This window comes from Sus scrofa, chromosome 2, assembly GCF_000003025.6.
Source record: "Sus scrofa isolate TJ Tabasco breed Duroc chromosome 2, Sscrofa11.1, whole genome shotgun sequence".
In the NCBI taxonomy this organism is placed as follows: Eukaryota; Metazoa; Chordata; class Mammalia; order Artiodactyla; family Suidae; genus Sus; species Sus scrofa.
Window position 1 is genome coordinate 27,186,587 of NC_010444.4, and position 17,843 is coordinate 27,204,429.

The 17,843-nt window shown below is 49.8% G+C and overlaps 1 protein-coding gene and 1 long non-coding RNA gene across 3 annotated transcripts in view; one reads left to right on the forward strand and one right to left on the reverse strand.

Annotated features, from left to right (window-relative positions):
- The window catches only part of CD59 (CD59 molecule (CD59 blood group)), a 20,717-nt gene continuing 2,874 nt past the window's right edge, over positions 1-17,843 (forward strand). Inside the window, exons 1-4 of one of the 2 annotated variants that reach the window (XM_005661031.3) lie at positions 1-127; positions 2,305-2,396; positions 9,487-9,571; positions 13,269-13,370. In XM_005661031.3, coding sequence (XP_005661088.1) covers positions 9,505-9,571; positions 13,269-13,370 — 169 coding nt within the window. In that variant the 5' untranslated portion in view covers positions 1-127; positions 2,305-2,396; positions 9,487-9,504. 2 annotated transcript variants of the gene reach the window in all.
- The window catches only part of LOC106509385, a 19,339-nt gene continuing 13,819 nt past the window's right edge, over positions 12,324-17,843 (reverse strand). Inside the window, exon 2 of the long non-coding RNA XR_002341529.1 lies at positions 12,324-13,172. This is a non-coding gene — a long non-coding RNA (uncharacterized LOC106509385). The remainder of the gene's footprint in view (positions 13,173-17,843) is intronic.

Genomic DNA, 17,843 nt, shown 5'->3' on the forward strand with positions numbered 1-17,843 from the left:
GGAGCCTGGGCAGGTGGGGCGGGCGGGAGGAGGCGGAGCCCGCCGGAGCCCCGGCGATAAAGACGCGCAGGCCGGGCCGCTCTCCCGACGGGGAGTAGCGCTGCAGCCGGACGCAGGGTGCAGTTAGGTAAGGCCGAGCGGCGCGCCCAGGCCGGCGCGGGGGGGACTGGGGCCGGGGCGAGCGCCCTCGGAGACCCGGGCCTGGGTGGGGAGGTTTCGGAGGGTCCGAGCGGGCGGTGCCCCCCACCTCCGCCGGCCTCCGCGCCCGGGGCGGCCGAGCTCCCGAGCCCTGCCGTTCGCCCGCGGCCCGCATCTTCCCCGCGCCGCAGACCCCTCGCGGGCTTTAAGCTCCGCGGCGTCCCTCGAGGACCACGAACGAGAAGGGGGCAGCGGGCTTTCGCTTTCCCAAACACCTCCGCGCCGCTGGCTGAGGAAAGCCAAGATTCCCTGGTCGGTAACCCGTTCCCGGGCAGGGCAGTATTTATTTCCAACTTTGAATCTGGAGGGGAGCGCTTGCAATTGAGGGAAAAGAAATCTCGCCTTGAAAGGAGGTTAAGGCCGCCCCTGGATGGTCATGGACTTTATTCTCTTCCCTGGACATCCCGATTTTGAATTTTCAAAAGCAGGGCGAGGTCGTAACTTAAAATGGTGAAGTCCAATTTTGGCTTTCTGGGGCCCGCTTGGGCCACACCCTTCGCAGAGTCTGAGGTTGACGTTCAGTAATTTTCTCCATGGATCCTGGAAATGTTCCATTTCTCTGACGCACATAGCTTCTCCCCCTCAGCCCAGAACCCACACAGACAAGAGTTGAGGTTTGCGACCAACCCTGGCAGTAGCTGTACGAATTCTGAAGCTCAGGGCTCCTCTGTGCCCTGGGAGCCCTTGTCTGTGGAATGGTGATCTGGCCTGGTTGCTGTCTTGGTGAAGGTTCTGGCCCAGCAGGCTCCCTCCGGTTTTCCTTTTGACCAGCGCTTTCCTTCCTTCCCGTGATGACCTCCTGTCCACTTTTGTTGGGACCAGCTGATATCTTGAAAAATCCTGTTCCTGGTGGATTTTTAAAAGTCATCAGGGGGCCCCAGCTGAGACCTGGCTGCCCGCCACTCTCCATTGCAGTAATTCTGTTTCATTCTAATTGTGATTTGAACACATCAGCCCATGCATTTTACACACCTGAGACATAGTGCACCCTCTATCAAGGTAGCTTGTGATAGATGTTTCTTGAAAAGGAGGAAGAGATCTCAGAAACAGGGCCGATAATCCAAAGATTACTTTGTGGATGGTTCTGAGACCCCACAGGAGAGAGAAATGGCTCTTTCCTACCACTTTGATCTGCTTATCCAGCTTCGTTTGTTGGTGATGATGGCTCTGGAATCCACCTGAAATCAATACAGTTTGAAGCATGGGGTGCTTGCAGACCAGTGAGGCAGTTCATGTGTCATGGGATAGTGGTCAAGGGCCTGGGCTTGGCCTCACACCAGGGTTTGTGTCTTGGCTCTGCTCTTTGCTGGCCGGGTAGTCCTGAGCCTTCTCCTTAACCTCATTTTATCAGTAAAATAACAGGCCTCACTTCTCAGGGTGTTTTAAGGATTAAATGGGGGTAGTTCTGATAAGTGGAGGACAGAGGTGGCTAGTAAGATTTCAGGTACCCACGTTCCCCATTGGGGGCAGCTGACTCCCAGTTCGCCACAGAAGGCACACAGAGGGAGGGGAGTTCCCGTGAACCAAACGTATGAAACTGTGGCTTCAAACAGAAAACCGTGTTGAGCCTTACTGTAAGGAAAACACCCCGTTATTCTGAGTTGCTTGTAAGATAAAAGTCCAAATAAAATGAATGTTAGGGGTAGGACAGCAGAGGTCTAATGGGATTCATCTCGGACAGCTGCCAGGTACAGGCTCTTGAAATGCATTGACACTTCTGGGCCAGCCCTGGGAGAACCTCACCCCAGACCGCCACAAACAGAACGTAGCCCAGAGGTGCTTGGGGTTTTCCAAAGCGCAAGACCTGTTTTTACCTACGCCCCGTATCTTTATGAAATATCCTTGCTATGAGGTTGGCTCTGCGTGAACCGTCTCAAAGGGCCCTCTCTGAAGAGCGAGGGACTTGAGTTTCTGGAGCAGATGTCAGAGAAGACACTTCCTTGTAGAGGAAGGTGAAGAGTCCTGTGGTTTAGACGGTTCTAGGCTGGTGGTTTCTGGCAGCTGGACCTCAACGTGGCTGGGAGGGGCTCTTCATTATGATAGTGGCTTTCTGTTTGTCTCTGCCTGCTGATGTAATTACTTCTCTCAACTCTGATCTTCGTATAGGCCTCTCAGCTTGCTTGGCTACAGCAGGTGCCTTGAGTAGTCAAGGTGATAAGAAAGCAAAGCCCCAGGCTCTTGACACTACTGGCCTTCAGGTAATATTACCTATTTGTGGGTTAGTGGCCTCAGGTGAGTAGAAGCAGGATCCACTCAGTATGGTAGTGCAACTAACTGTTGCCTTGGGTTAGACACCTTCATCCCCTGGGGCCTCCATTAATGTCCTATGAAACAAGAACGGTGGGCTTAATTTTTGAGGATATTTCTAGCCTTAAGGTTTATCAGCCTCTATGACTTCAGGCTTCCAGGGACAGTAACTTAACTCCTGGGCAGCTGTGAATCTCATGGCAACGTTGATGATGTAAAAATCTTTTCTCTGTTGGCCTCAGTTTAACCAATCTGTTTTAGAAGCTGAATTCACAAAAAGTCTTCCCACTAGAGTGTTTAACTATGGTTAAGAGCCCAGACCTGGATTTAAAGGCTGCTCTGCCATGTACCAATTCTGAGGTTGGTGTATTCATTTTCTACTGCTGCTGAAATAAATCCCCACATTCATCTTGGCTTAACACAAGATAGATTTATTAAGCTTATAGTTCCACCCAGGCTTCTTTGGGTTCAAATCAAAGTGGCAGCAGAGCTGCGTTCCTTTCTGGAGACTCCATGAGAGAAATCTGCCCCTCTTGCTCATTCAGGTTATTGGCACAAAACAGTCTTTGTGGTTGGAGGACTGAGGTTCCATTTTTTTGGCCAAGTGTCAACTGAGAGCCAGTCTTCTCTTCCAGAGGTCACCTGTATGCCTTGGCTGTGACCCCCTCGCTCTGTCTAAAACCAGTCCCATTAGTGGGCAAAGTCCAGCTCACTATTTGAATCTTCAGTCCTCCATGTGGTCCCACTTAGAAATGCTAATTCTTGGAGTTCCCATCATGGCTCATCGGAAACAAATCTGACTAGTATCCATGAGGACGCAGGTTCAATCCCTGGTCTCGCTCAGTGGGTTAAGGCTCCAGTGTTGTTGTGAGCTGTGGTGTAGGTCACAGATGTGGCTCAGATCTGGCGTTGCTGTGGCAAAGGCTAGCGGCCACAGTTCCGGTTGGACCCCTAGCCTGGGAACCTCCATATGCTGAGGGTGTGGCCCTAAAAAGACCACAAAAAAGGAAAGAAAGAAAAAAAAATGCTAATTCTTGGGTTCCAAACCTCTAGGGGCAGGGCCCAGAAATCTGTGTTTAATTGCCCACTAAAGCTAGAGGACTGGTACTATTACCCTGTTGTATTTTCTTTCTGGTCTTTAATTTGTTGGTGTCCATCTCTGTTAGACTGTAAGGTTCTTGAGAGGGGGACTTTGCCTGGTTCAGCAGTCAGTGTAGCCCAGTGCCTAGCAAGGCACCTGCTCAGCTCAGAATGCTCACAGATGCTCGTTGTGGAGATGACTGCAGGCCTGGTGTCAAGACTGAACTTACCTCGCCAAGTAAATATACCCACCCGTGAATCCTTAAGTGTCTTAGGTCATCAAATAATTAGTGTGTTAAATGGTTGTTTAAATGTATTTGGATTGTTTAGAGAGAGAGAGATTTGGGGGGAACTGGCTGGGGTTTTGGCATGGACCAGCAGTGTGTCTTTGTTTTCCTACTTAAAAGAATGGCTCGTGCTGCCTGTTAATTGGCTGCCCAGAAGAACTTGATCAGGGGTGCCTGTATTTGTAAGTCACCTTGCAACGCTTAGCTTCCCCTTAGGTCTCAGGTAGATGGGAATGAATAAATAACGATGGGGCTGGTTTTATTGTAGAACGAGACTAGTGCTTCGAGATCCTTTGTTTTAACCCCTTGCTGCTCTGTGCAGACATCTTTCTGCAACACGTCTGATCTGTGATCTATTTTCTCTGTGTGAACATCTTCAAGTGTTGGGGAGTTTTTCACATTTCACCAAGGAAATTGATTTCCACATGGGCCCTGACCCTTTTGCACAGTGCCTGGCACATGGCAGGGAGCTCAGAGGACATGGGGTGATAGCAAACAGTCGCTCTTAGGAAGCCCAGAACGCCTCCTTAATCGCTCCTAGTGCTCTCTTTGGAAATTACACAGACTACCTTCTCTCTCCTCCTTGGTGGCAGTACCGTATTTGAAGATCGTAACTGTCTCTGACTCTTATTTTTCCAAACAAAACAGCCCTCGTTTCTCCAAACCACTTTTTTTCCTGGCCCCTACAGCTGTTTATTTTGCTGTCCTGAGACACTGAAAGAAATCTTGAAATCTGGCACCTAGTAGTAAAAATAATATTTCCAGGTCAGGTCTGAGCCTGCCTGGGACAGAGTAACCCCAGAATTATGTGGGCATTTGTCTGTTCCTTAAAGCGCTACCGTACATGTTAGCTCCTACTGAGCTTTAAAATCCTCAAGTACTATTGGAACTCCCGGTGTGGTGCTGCTGTAATGAATCTGACTAGGAACCATGAGGTTTCGGGTTCGGTCCCTGGCCTTGCTCAGTGGGTTAAGGATCCAGCATTGCCATGAGCTGCGGTGTGGGTCACAGATGAGGCTCGGATCCTGCATGGCTGTGGCTGTGGTGTAGGTCGGCAGCTGTAGCTCCGATTCTACCCCTAGCCTGGGAACCTCCATATGCCATGGGTGCGGCCCTAAAAAAGCAAAATAAATAAATAAATAAAACCCTCAAGTACCATTTTTATATTTCATCATTCTGTCAAATCATCATTACCTTCACTTCAGGAACGGAAGTGAAGGAGTTGGCTGTGTTAAGCGTTATAAATTGATAGCAAAATGAAATTAGAATATAGGGCTCTCTTTCAGGACTACTAGAAAATCACCCAAGCCTTTTTTTTTTTTTACAAATATAAGATGTGACTAAAAATAACTAAATTTCAGACATAGGAGAATATATATACACGAAACATTTTTTTTTTAACCTCAAGGTGGCAAATTGAGAAAGGTGGCATGTATTTTTAATATTTAATCAGGTTCAGAAGTAGAAAGATAGAAATGTAAGCTGCAAGTGAAATGACACATAAGTGCATGAAAATATTCTGTCATGTTGAGAGCACTTTCTGTAAACATGATCATTGTTAAGAAAATATATTTAAGCATCAGGAGTTCCCATCATGGCGCAGTAGTTAATGAATCTGACTGGGAACCATGAGGTTGCGGGTTCGATCCCTGCCCTTGCTCAGTGGGTTAACGATCCAGTCTTGCCGTGAGCTGTGGTGTAGGTCGCAGATGTGACTCAAATCCCGCGTTGCTATGGCTCCGGCGTAGGCCGGTGGCTACAGCTCCGATTTGACCCCCTAGCCTGGGAACCTCCCTTGCTGCCGTAGGAGCGGCTCAAGAAAAGGCAAAAAGACAAAAGAAAGAAAGAAAGAAAATATATTTAAGCATCAGTAAGCAGCACTATCATTCTGTTAATCACATGTTCCAAGATGTTCAGAAAAGTGGATCTGGTATTCCAAACATTTTTTATGCACGTGTGTATATATATGTATATTTTTTAAGGAAAAAGCAATAAAATTATGGCTATTTTTAAAATGGCTTTTTTTTCCCCTGTGATACATTGTGCAGTCTTCAGTGGCTGTTACTCTTCATGGCTGTGCAGTTCCCCATCATGGAATCGTACCATAATTTAGTCCTCACCTTCTTGGACTTGTTTGTTGCCAAATTTTTACTATTTTATTTTTCGTGTGTGTTTTGTCTTTTTAGGGCAACACCCGAGGCATATGAAGGTTCCCACGCTAGGGGTCTAATCAGAGCTATAGCGACCGGCCTACGCCACACCATAGCAACACCAGATCTGAGCCGAGTCTGCAACCTACACCACAGCTCACGGCAACACCGGATCCTTAACCCACTGAGCGAGGCCAGGGATCGAACCCACAAGCTCATAGTTCCTAGTCGGATTCATTTCCGCTGCGCCACAACAGGAACTCCTTATTTTTATTTTTATTTTTTTTTTCAAACTTTTACTATTTTAAACAATGCTTGTATATCCTTGACTGTCACTTTTTCCTCTGGTGAAAAGCCTATTCGGGGCTCCCCAGGAGGAATTCCTTTCAGAGTCAGCTTCAGAGCCACCTGGGAAAATCTGTCCATACTTCCTAAGGCTGGTCTCGGGTGTGTTTTGTAAGATGACTCACCCTTCTTATTCTGTGGGCCTTTTTCAGGATGAGTTTGGGCTGTTTCCAATAGCTTCACTGTTTAAATGAGTCCCGGTATGTCTAAAAAAGAATGATGAGGTCTTCTGGCTGCATCTTGCAGTCTGAGTGTTTGCTTTGGGTGGACTGGAAAAGTCATGGCAGCTCTCTTGGTTCATCCTCCATGTGTTCTACACTTAACTTAGGAGCATCATTTTTAAATTTAAAATGGAGGGTGTTTTATGGAGTTCCCGTCGTGGCTCAGTGGTTAACGAATTCAACTGGGAACCACGAGGTTGCGGGTTCGATCCCTGGCCTTGCTCAGTGGATTAAGGATCCGGTGTTGCCGTGAGCTGTGGTGTAGGTCACAGACGCGGCTGTGGTGTAGGTCACAGACGCGGCTGTGGTGTAGGCTGGCAGCTGTAGCTCCAATTAGACCCCTAGCCTGGGAACCTCCATATGCCACAGGAGAGGACCTAAAAAGACAAAAATAAAATAGTTTTAAAACAGTCACCTGTTTTCTTCTACCCCCCACCCCCACACACCCTACCCCTGCCATTTCATAACATATTATTTTTGGAAATTCATCTTTTAGTAGCGGCTCATGAGGACCGGGTCTTCTAATTCGAACAGCTCATCTTTGACTTTCACACATTGGCCACGTCCTCCCTCTTCCACCTTTGCTCTCTCAAAACCCATGTCATGGAAGCCGCCACTGTGACTGCCCACCAGTTGTGTGGACTTAAAGCCCAGCCTCGACACTCCCCATACAACCCAGATGCCTGGGGGCCGCCTTTGGTTGGGGGTCTGCCATCTCCCTGCTCTTCACTCCAGAGTGTGTGTCCAGCTTCCTCACCTGAGGCGACCTTCTGTCCATCCTCCCCACGCCCCCTCCCTGCCCAATTCCCCCCCCCAGGAATTTCATGATTTCCCAGTAATACTCATGGCAGCTACTGCTTTTTGAGGGTCTTCTTTGGCCAGGTGTCACGCTGTGCAGTATGTGTGGTTATCCCCATGTTTACTGGGTCAGGAAAGGAGGCCCCGAGGTTGAGTAACACATAGCAACAAGTGGTAGAGCCAGGATTATTCCCTGACCCAGTTTCTTTTGCTTTTGTGAAGGGATGAGCCTTTCTTCGGAGTGCCATTCTTTCTGATGCGGGTCATCAAGGGGCAGTTCTCTGCAGGGCGCCCCGTCTGTTGTTATTCATGCCAAGGACCGGTCATTCCAAGGCAGAAGCCTAACCCCTTCAGGAGCTCCCTCCTCCCATGTGGATGCTGCCCGCACTGCAGCTGTTGTTAGCTTTTAGGAGAAGTCAAACACGCCCTGCCTCCCTGTTTGAGTGCCTTCCTCTCCTTGTTCACTCGCAGCCCTTCGTCCCAGCCCGGGCCTGTCTCAGCTGAGTGTGTCAATTATCCTTTCTACCCAGATGCCCGTGCGCGCCTGAGGATCCAGGCAGGGAGCTGGTGGGGCTCTGGGCCAGGGTCACGGCAGGTAGGGAGGAGGCTGTGAATGTTTTACTCATATGGCTCCAGGCAGAGGGCGTAGGGTACCAGCAGGAGAGACTAGGGCCTCTTCCTGAGCTATGACGGTGCAGAGACCTCAGTGCCTCCATCGTTCGGGCTCAGGGAACAAGAAGGGCGATCCCTGGAGAGGCTGATGCTCCAGCGAGGAGCTGTCGACGTGCAGCTGTGTGACTTGGGTGTACCTTAGGGCAGGAAGTCTGGTGTGGTTAGGGAGAGAGTCCAGAATGAGGTAGGAGGTGTTAACAGCCACTGCTTTTCTGTGGCTGTGTCACCCCTAGTTCTATCTCACCATAATCTCCTGGGGTGGGGAAGCACTCACGTCCTTGCCCCTTGTCATGGATCAGGAAGATGAGGCTTGGTTGCCCTGGCAGAGCCAGACGTTCCGTCCAGGTCTTTGCCAGCCCAGAGTCTAAGCTTCTGACCACTGGCCAGATCCTCCCTGTGCTGGGGAGCTATGGGCAGCCTACCCTGCCCCCACCCCAGGCTAACCCTCCTGGCGGGGAGCTGCCCACAGCCCCCCAGCATGGGGAGGCACTGAGATCTCTGCGCCCTCATAGATCAGGAAGGGCACCCGAGACCCCTGCAGTGCCCTGTGCCTGGAGCCAGGTGAGTGAAGTGAAAGAATTACCGCCTCCTCCCCACCTGCCGTGACCCTGGCCCAGCGCCCGCCAGCTCCCTGCCTGGATCCTCAGGCACACACGGGCATCTGAGTAGAAAGGACGATTGCCACACTCAGCTGAGACCCGGGCTGGGAAGAAGGGCTGCGAGGGTTCCAAGCATTTCAGCCCAACCCTCATGCTCACTGCCACACTTCTAGGCATTCATGTAATGGGGACCATTGTCAGTTACCTGACCTGCCTTACTTCCTCAGAGTGAACAAGGAGGTGTCCCCAACCCACGTGCCAAGGTGGGGAGCGAGCGTGTCTATGCACCCTAAGCCTTTGCCTCCCGTCCTGCTGCCGCATGCAGGCTGGCGCCCTCCAGAGTCGCCTCTTTTGCACTTAGTATTAATGCACTTAGCGGGTGGCATCTGAAGAAGTGGCCCTCCCTGGGCTCAGCCTCCGCCCAGGCCCAGCTAGCAGCCTGGGTGGGGCCCGCAGGGCTGGAATCGCAGACACTGCCTTCCGCACTTTGCTCATATTCTCGTTTGCGTCCATGACCCTGCTGGTGAACATGGTGCTGTTCCCACTGCACGGTCGTGAACACTGAGGCTCCAAGGGATTGGGCTTATGCATGGTCCCCGGTAGGTAAGAGCTGGGGAGGGCCCGCTGTGCTTGGACTCCCCACAGCTGCCCCTCCCACCTCTTCAGGAAGCTGAGGTCTCTGGCCTGGAGGGACCAAGCCCTGCGCCACCTGAGAGCCACCCCCCACTCCCACACCAGTGCCCAACGCAGACCGGGGGCTCCCTGCCTTCCTGGTCCGCTGGCTCCCTTCCCATTTCCTAAACCCCCACACCTTCCAACTCTTCATGTCTGAGCTACAGGCCATCATCGGTTGGTTTCTAACAACACTTTATGTTCGTTTTCCTTCCAGAATCCATAGACGGTCACGATGGGAAGCAAAGGAGGGTTCATTTTGCTCTGGCTCCTGTCCATCCTGGCTGTTCTCTGCCACTTAGGTGAGTGGGTCCAGGTGGCCATGGATCTGGATCGTCTAGGCCTCCCCAGCCCTGGACTTCTTTGTTCTTAGGCCTCAGGAAGACCAAGCTGATGCCACGGACCCGGGGCCGGGCTTTGGTTCCTTGGCCTTCCCGTGTTACAGGCCCAGGGTGGTGGGACGGCTGCTCCGTGCATGACGGAGTGCCCTCCTGGGTTCCAGTTCATCCTGGGTTACTGAGCTGCTGTTGTGGGGGAGGGATCACACTTCGCGGCTTAAGTTTCACCCCTCTCCCTGCCAAGCCGCTGGGGTTCCCATCTTTGAAGATGCCATCGTTAGGGTGCTGGGCTCCATCCGCCCGGGGTTTCCAGCATGTGTCGCTGCCCAGGGCAGCAGAGTCAGAGCAGCAGCTGCTGCTCATGGCGTTCATGTGCCAATCAGCATTCCAAGCATTTTCTGTGTATTTATTTATTGGAGCTTCATGTCAGCCTTCTGGAGCAGGGCCCATTTTTATTTCCATTTTGCAAATGACCGGACTGAGGCCCAAAGAGAAGAAAAAACTTGGAAGACACCACACCAAAATGGTACAGGCAGGATTTGAACCCAAATAAGCCTGGCGCCAGTGGGTCTGCTCCTAACTCCTCTGGGCCGCCCCTCCCCTCACTCGCTTGTAGAGCCAGCTGTTAACCTCTGTAACAGTAGACACACCTGTGTGACTGACTTTGCATCATTATTAAGAGCAGATGGCATTGTCTGCCTGGGTCACCTTGGTCCTCCTGGGTTTTTTTGTTTTTTTTTTGTTTTTTTTCCTTCTTTTTCCTTCGAGGGGAGGCAGAGAAGGAATTGGCCACACGGTGAGCAGTGCAGAGGCATCTGTGTGTTGGCACACGTCTCAGAGCTTAGAGCTTTAGTAGCTTCCATAGGAGGTAGGCTTCCTGTGCTTAAGGCCTGGGCCTTAAGGTTAGGGTTAGGGTTAGGAGTGTCTCTCTCACTCCTCCCGGCCATCCTGTGAGGGCTCAGCACTGTTGTGCCCATTGTACAGCTGAGGAAACCGAAGCTAAGGGGAAACTAGCCCACAGACACATTTGAATAAGCTCTCCCTTTCCGAGAACAGACAGACATTCCCCCACCCCACCCCGCCCCCAGGGGGAAGGATTCTAGCCAGGGTGGTGTGTAATGTGGTTCTCTTGTGTCACAGCATGTTATTGTCTGAATTCTCCTGCCCCCAGTGAATTTTCTATAATTAGAGTACACTCTGCAGCGGTCTGCCTTTGTTTATGGAGCAGGCATGGGCTTGGGGCCACCAGCTGTTCTGTGACAGGTCTGGGGGGGGCCTTGAGGGCCTTCCCGAGGGAGCTGGGATGTGAAGCAGATCCCCTCCACCCTGGCCAAGGAGCTCGACGATCTGAAACATGCTCTGACTCACTGCTCACCCCTGACCTGGTCTCTTTGCTTTCCCACTCGGGAAGATTAGAAGAATGCCGTGGCAGATAGAGCGAGTATGGGCCTCAGAGCTGATGGCCGCGGGAGGAGCCCAGCTCTCCTCTTTGTAGCCGTGTGACTTTGGGCACGTTAGTTAACATGTTAGTCTTAGTGTTCTCTTGAAACATGGGGATGGAGATGAAGAGCCTGCCTCTTCTAGCAAGTTCTCTAAAGATGGAGCGCTTAGGTACTTGGACACGGAGGGACTGGGTTCGCTGTGAATGTTTCTGCCTGCCAGAAGCTGCAGAAGGGAGCTCTGTTTCTTCTAAAGGTTTGTCATCAGGCCAAATGAACTCTGGCTTTTTAGCCAGGAGAAAATTCACTCCCATGGGCAGCCTTTCCAAATGGCCCTCTCCAATAGCCAGGCTGGAACACCGCCTCCCTCTGACACAGCCTTTCCTCTCGTGCATGGGTACACACCTCTGGAGCAGGGAAGAGACTGCTGAAAAATGGCCTCTCTGTCCCTTCTTTTTGTGGCCCCACCTCACACAGGCGCAGCAAACGCTGACCCTGGGGGAGAAGGGGGGGCGGTATGAGCTCTGTTGTCTGCAGTGCTTTGTGTGTCCTCAGGCAAGACTCTGCCCCTCTCCAGGCATCTGTTGAGTCATCTGCAAAGTGGGGGAGGGGCTGGTGAGGGACTGATGTTTTAAGGGTTAATCTGGAACCTTCACAAATCAGAGGGTCCTCAGCTAGGAGGACATGCACCCCTAGGAAGGCAGGTGTGGCCATTTAGGTGCTAATAGAGAGCTTCACTCCTATCTGTGCTCATGGAGTGAGGAGCCACTTTCTTCTGACTTTCTGGAAAATTCCTTTCCCTGATGATGAACCTAGGCTTTGGCCTTAGAAACAGAAGTTAGTTCTTGGGTTCTAAAACCCACATTTGGCCTTGGCTTAACCATGCCGTTCTTCTGTGCGAGTTTACACATTTCCTCTTTGAAAATGTCTTTTCGCACAGATAGGTCCTGCCAGATACTGACTGCATGACAGAAGCCATGTGGCTGCTAGAAAGTGACCTCTGGGAGTTCCTGTCGTGGCACAGTGGTTAACAAATCCAACTAGGAACCATGAGGTTGCGGGTTCGATCCCTGGCCTTGCTCAGTGGGTTAAGGATCCAGCATTGCCGTGAGCTGTGGTGTAGGTTGCAGACGCGGCTCGGATCCCACGTTGCTGTGGCTCTGGCAGAGGCCGGTGGCTACAGCTCCGATTTGACCCCTAGCCTGAAAACCTCCATATGCCACGGGAAGCGGCCCTAGAAAAGGCAAAAAGACAAAAAAAAAAAAAAAAGATTAATGTTCTGCATTATCACATTGGTTGCAAATGTTCACCCAGAAATACTGTCTATAATGAGATTGATTTCCTGTATGTTGTCTGTGAATATGTTTGTTCACACAGATTGGTAGTGCTCAGTACTGATGGTCAGTCCATGAGAATGTGATGTCATAGAGCGTATTCACTGCTTGGAAGGTGGTTTGTAGAATTCTGGTTTTTTTGTCCTCTTGGCAGATTCCTTTTAATGGGTCATTACCTTGAAGGTTAATCACTTCTGGTTGAAAGCAGCAGAGAGCATCTCAATGGCACCGTTAAATGGATTTTGAAATCTGAAAATTCCCTTTTCACTGGTCTCAGGGTCCAAAAACATACTGCCGGAACTGTAGGTTGAGCTTGGAAAAATATATCTGCTAAAGATTTGTACAGATTATCCTCCTGTCTCCTTCCATGGGGAATTTAATTTGGGGTACACACTGAATCCTGAGGGGTCTCAAGCTGAGCTCAGGAGACAAGTAGGAAGTAAGAGGACACAGAGGGGCAGGGTGATATTAAGAGAGGCAACAGCAGGCCCTGAGGCTCAGTGGCCTCCGAGAGCAGGGCACTCATGGGCATGGGGTGGGGGACTGCTGACACTGGCAGGGCTGTCAGACCTGCATTTTCCAAAGTAGATAGACCATGGACTCTCTTCCTCTGTAAGTCCTGTTCTACAAGAACTTAGGAAATAGTGGACGGAGGTCAGAAACCAGCAAAGACATTCCCCTTGCTCTTGCAGGGTGTGGTTCCGAGTTGAATAAGCGTGTGACAAAGATACTGGTGAGGAGTGGCGGTTCCAGGCTCTGCTCAGCATACAGGGCAGACCCTCTGACTTCCACCTAAGAGAGACAAATAAATGCACCCTTCAGGGTTAATGCACTCATACCTCGACACAAATTCTGCCAAGTCCTGATGGGCCTTCCTCCTGATTCTAGGTCACAGCCTGCAGTGCTATAACTGTATCAACCCAGCTGGTAGCTGCACTACGGCCATGAATTGTTCACATAATCAGGATGCCTGTATCTTCGTTGAAGCCGGTAAGATCCTCTCTCTTCCCTCTCTTGCTGCATGTAATGGGATAGAGAGAACCTGGGGGGGAAAAAAATCTGTCCTGCTCTTTTTTTAATTACTCAGTGAATTGTATTACATTTATAGTTGTACAACGATCATCACAACCCAGTTTTATAGCATTTCCATCCCAAACCCCCAGCCCATAAATCTGTCCCACTCTTGTTCTCATTAGCCTTGTATTCAACAATAGCTACTATTTAATAGCAGTAGTTGTGTGTGGCACTAAACACTTTCCATACGTTTTTGTTTTTTTGTGGGGTTGTTTGTCTTTTTAGAGCCCAGGTGCAGCTTAGGGAGGTTCCCAGGCTAGGGGTCTAATCAGAACCATAGCTGCCAGCCTACGCCACAGCAACACCAGATCTGAGCCGCCTCTGCGACCTATGCCACAGCTCCTGGCAATGTCGGATCCTTAACTCACTGAGCGAGGCCAGGGATCGAACCTGCATCCTCATGGTTCCTAGTCGGATTCCTTTCCACTGAACCATGACAGGAACTCCTCCATACATTTTGAATTCAGTGCTTGCCGTATACCACTCAGGGTACTATTTTATTCCCATTTGTTAAACGAGGAAACTGAGGCTCAGATTAAGCCACAGACTAAGGTCAAAGAACCAGCTCAGGATTTGAACGTGGGAACCCATCTAATTCCAACCCTCCCCGTGCTCTTTAACAGCTACACCTGTTGCCTCCCAAACTTTTGAGAGCCTACCGCTTGCCAGAACCAGGGGTACAGAGATGAAGAAAGAAAACAATGATATTCGTGGTAGAGGCTTGTTTAGCTGTCATGGATGTCTTTATTTATACTCCTGTCTCCTTCCGTGGGGAATTTCATACATCCCGAATCCGAGGGGTCTCAAGCTGAGCTCAGGAGACAAGTAGGAAGTAAGAGGACACAGAGGGGCAGGGTGATCTCAAGAGAGGCAGCAGCAGGTCCTGAGGGCACTCGTGGGCATAGGGTGGGGGACTGCTGACACTGGCAGGGCTGTCAGACCTGCATTTTCCAAAATAGACAGACCATGGAATCTCTTCCTCCGTAAGTCTTGATCAACAAGCACTTAGGAAAGAGTGGCCAGAGGGCAGAAACCAGCAAAGGTATTCCCCCTGCTCTTGCAGGATGTGGTTCTGGGTTGAATCAACATGTGACAATGATGCTGGTGAGAAGTGGCTGTTCCAGGCTCTGCTTAGCGTACAGGGCAAACCCCCTGGACTTCCCACTCTAAGAGAGACAAATAAACTCACCCTTCAGGGCTCACTCATACCTTTATACAAATTCTTCCTAGTTTCTACCTCAAGGAATGCTGAGCATGTCAGGTAAACTCAGAAGAGGCTTGGGAGACTCACAGTTCCCAAAAAACTTGATAGAAAGGAGGAGGAGAGAAGTTCCCATGGTGGCTCAGTGGAAATGAATTCGACTAGGAACCATGAGGTTGCTGGTTCGTTCCCTGGTCTTGCTCAGTGTGTTAAGGATCTGGCGTTGCCATGAGCTTCGGATCGGTTGTGGCTGTGGCTGTGGTGTAGGCCAGCAGCTGTAGGTCTGATTGGACCCCTAGCTTGGGAACCTCCATATGCCGCCGGTGCGGCCCTAAAAAAGCAAAAAAGCAAAAGAAGGGAGGAGATTAATTTCCCCAGAAAGGAAAGAATTTCATCTGAATTTTTTTCCCATTGCACTGGAGTGTAATTGACAAGTGAAAACTGTATCTATTTAATGTGTAATATGATGATTTGATGTGCATATGCATTGTGAAATGATTGTCACAATCTAGTTGACACACCCGTCACTGCACATTGTTACGTCTTTGCATGATGAGAACACTTAAGATCTACTCTCAGCAAATTTCAAATAGACAATACAGTATTATTAACTATAGGCAACCAGGCTGTAAGTAGACCCCTGGAACTTATCTTTTTTTTTATTTTTTTTTTGGTCTTTTTGCCTTTTCTAGGGCCACTTCCCGTGGCATGTGAAAGTTCCCAGGCTATGGATCTAATCAGAGCTGTAGCTGCCAGCCTATACCAGAGCCACAGCAATGCGGGATCCGAGCTGCATCTGCAACCTACACCACAGCTCACAGCAACGCCAGATCCTTAACCCACTGAGCAAGGGCAGGGATCAAACCCACAACCTCATGGTTCCCAGGCAGATTCGTTAACCACTGCGCCACGACAGGAACTCCAAACTTACTCATCTTATAATGAATTGTTACATTTTAAAAAATGATTCATGAAAACAATGAGCCACACCTATTAGAATGGCCAAAGTTTAATGCAGTGACAACACCAAATGCTGACAAGGATTTGGAGCATCAGGGACACTCATTCATTGCTGGTGGGAATGAAAATTGGTCCATACTGCTTGGAAAGTTTTTTTTTTTTTCCGGCTGCCCCACGCATATGGAGTTCCTGGGTCAGGGATCAGATTCAGGCCACAGCTGCAACCTACACTGCAGCTGTGACAAGGCCAGATCCTTAACATGCTGTGCTGGGCGGGGGATTGAATGTGTGTCCCCGCATGTAGAGCCGCCACCCATCCTGTTGCACCACAGCACTAAGTCGAAAGTTGTTTTTAGAAGTAAAGTTGGGTTTGGGGTTTTTTTTTGGGAGGGGGGCACACCCATGGTAGGTGGAAGTTCCCAGATCTGGGATCACACCCACACCTGTGCCGCAGCAGTGACAGCACCAGATGGTTAACCCACTCAATGCACCACAAAGGAACTCCAACAGTGTCTTAAGAAACTAAACATACTCTTACCATACGATTTAACAGTTGCATCTCTTGGTATTTACCCTGATGAGTTACAAATGTTATGTCCACACCAAATCCTGTGCATGGATGTTTCTAGCAGCTTTATGCATCATTGCCCAAAGTTAGAGGCAACCAGGATGTCCTTTAGTAGGTGAGTGGATAAATAAACTGTGGTACATCCCAAGAATGGACTAAAAAGAAATGAGGAATCAAGCCATGAAAAAACACGAAGGAATCTTAAGTACATATTGCTAGAGTTCCCTTGTGGTGCAGCAGGTTAAAGATCTGGCGTTGTCACTGCTGTGGCTCAGGTTCGATCCCTGGCCGGAGAACTTACGCATGCTGTGGGTGTGGCCAAATAAGTAAATAAAAATACATATTACTAAGTGAAACAAGCCAATCTGGGAAGGCTACTTAGCAGTTATCATTCCAACTGTATGATATTTTAGAAAAGGCAAAACTGAGTTCCTGTTGTGGTGCAGCAGAAACGAATGAGACTAGGAACCATGAGGTTGTGGGTTCGATCCCTGGCCTCGCTCAGTAGGTTAAGGATCCGGCATTGTCGTGAGCTGTGGTGGAGGTCGCAGATGGCTTGGATCTGGCGTGGCTGTAGTATGGCTGGTGGCTACAGCTCCCATTAGACCCCTGGCCTGGGAACCTCCATATGCCACGGGAGTGGCCCTAGAAAAGGCAAAAAGACAAAAAAAAAAAAAAAAAAAAAGGTAAAACTAAGACAATCAAAAGGTCAGCGGTGGCCAGGGGTGGAGTGGGAGGAGGGAGGGGCAAATAGGCGGAGCACAGGAGTTGGGAGGCCATGAAACTTGTACCCTGCAAGATTCTGTAATGATGGATATACGTCATATATTTGTCAACCCCCCAGGAGGCACGGTACCCAGAGTGAAGCCAAATGTACACTATGGACTTTGGGTGATGATCCTGAGTCCATGTAGGTTCATCAGTTGTAGCAAATGTACTGGTGGGAGATACTAAAAGTGGGGAAGGTTGTTTGGGGGTAGGGGGTGGGGATGTCAGGGGGCCATGTGGGAATTCTACTTTTTGCTCAGTTTTGCTGTGAGGAGTTGCCATTGCGGCTCAGCAGATTAAGAACCTGACATAGTGTCTGTGAGGATTCGGCTTCACTATCTGGCCTCGTTCAGTGGGTTAAGGATCCAGTGTTGCTGTGATCTGTGGTGTAAGTCACAGATGTGGCTCAGATCTGGCGTTGCTGTAGTGGTGACATCAGCCAGCAGCTGCAGCTCCTTTTTGCCCCCTAGGCCAGGAACTTCCGTATGCCGTAGGTTTCGGTCCTAAAAAGAAAAAAATATGTAGAGAGGGAATCTAAGACTCCTCTAAAGTCTTTAAAAAAAATTTTAAGGATAATGTGAATCTTAAATTTTTTTTTCTTTTTGCCTTTTCTTGAGCCACTCCCACGGCATATGGAGGTTCCCAGGCTAGGGGTCTAATCGGAGCTGCAGCTGCCGGCCTCCGCCAGAGCCACAGCAACTCGGGATCCAAGCCACATCTGTGACCCACACCACAGCTCACAGCAACGCCAGATCCTTAACCCACTGAGCAAGGCCAGGGATCGAACCCGCAACCTCATGGTTCTTAGATTCGTTAACCACTGAGACATGACGGGAACTCCTTAAATATTTTTCTTATTCTCTTGAACCTAAGTCCAGAAACTTCAGCTAGA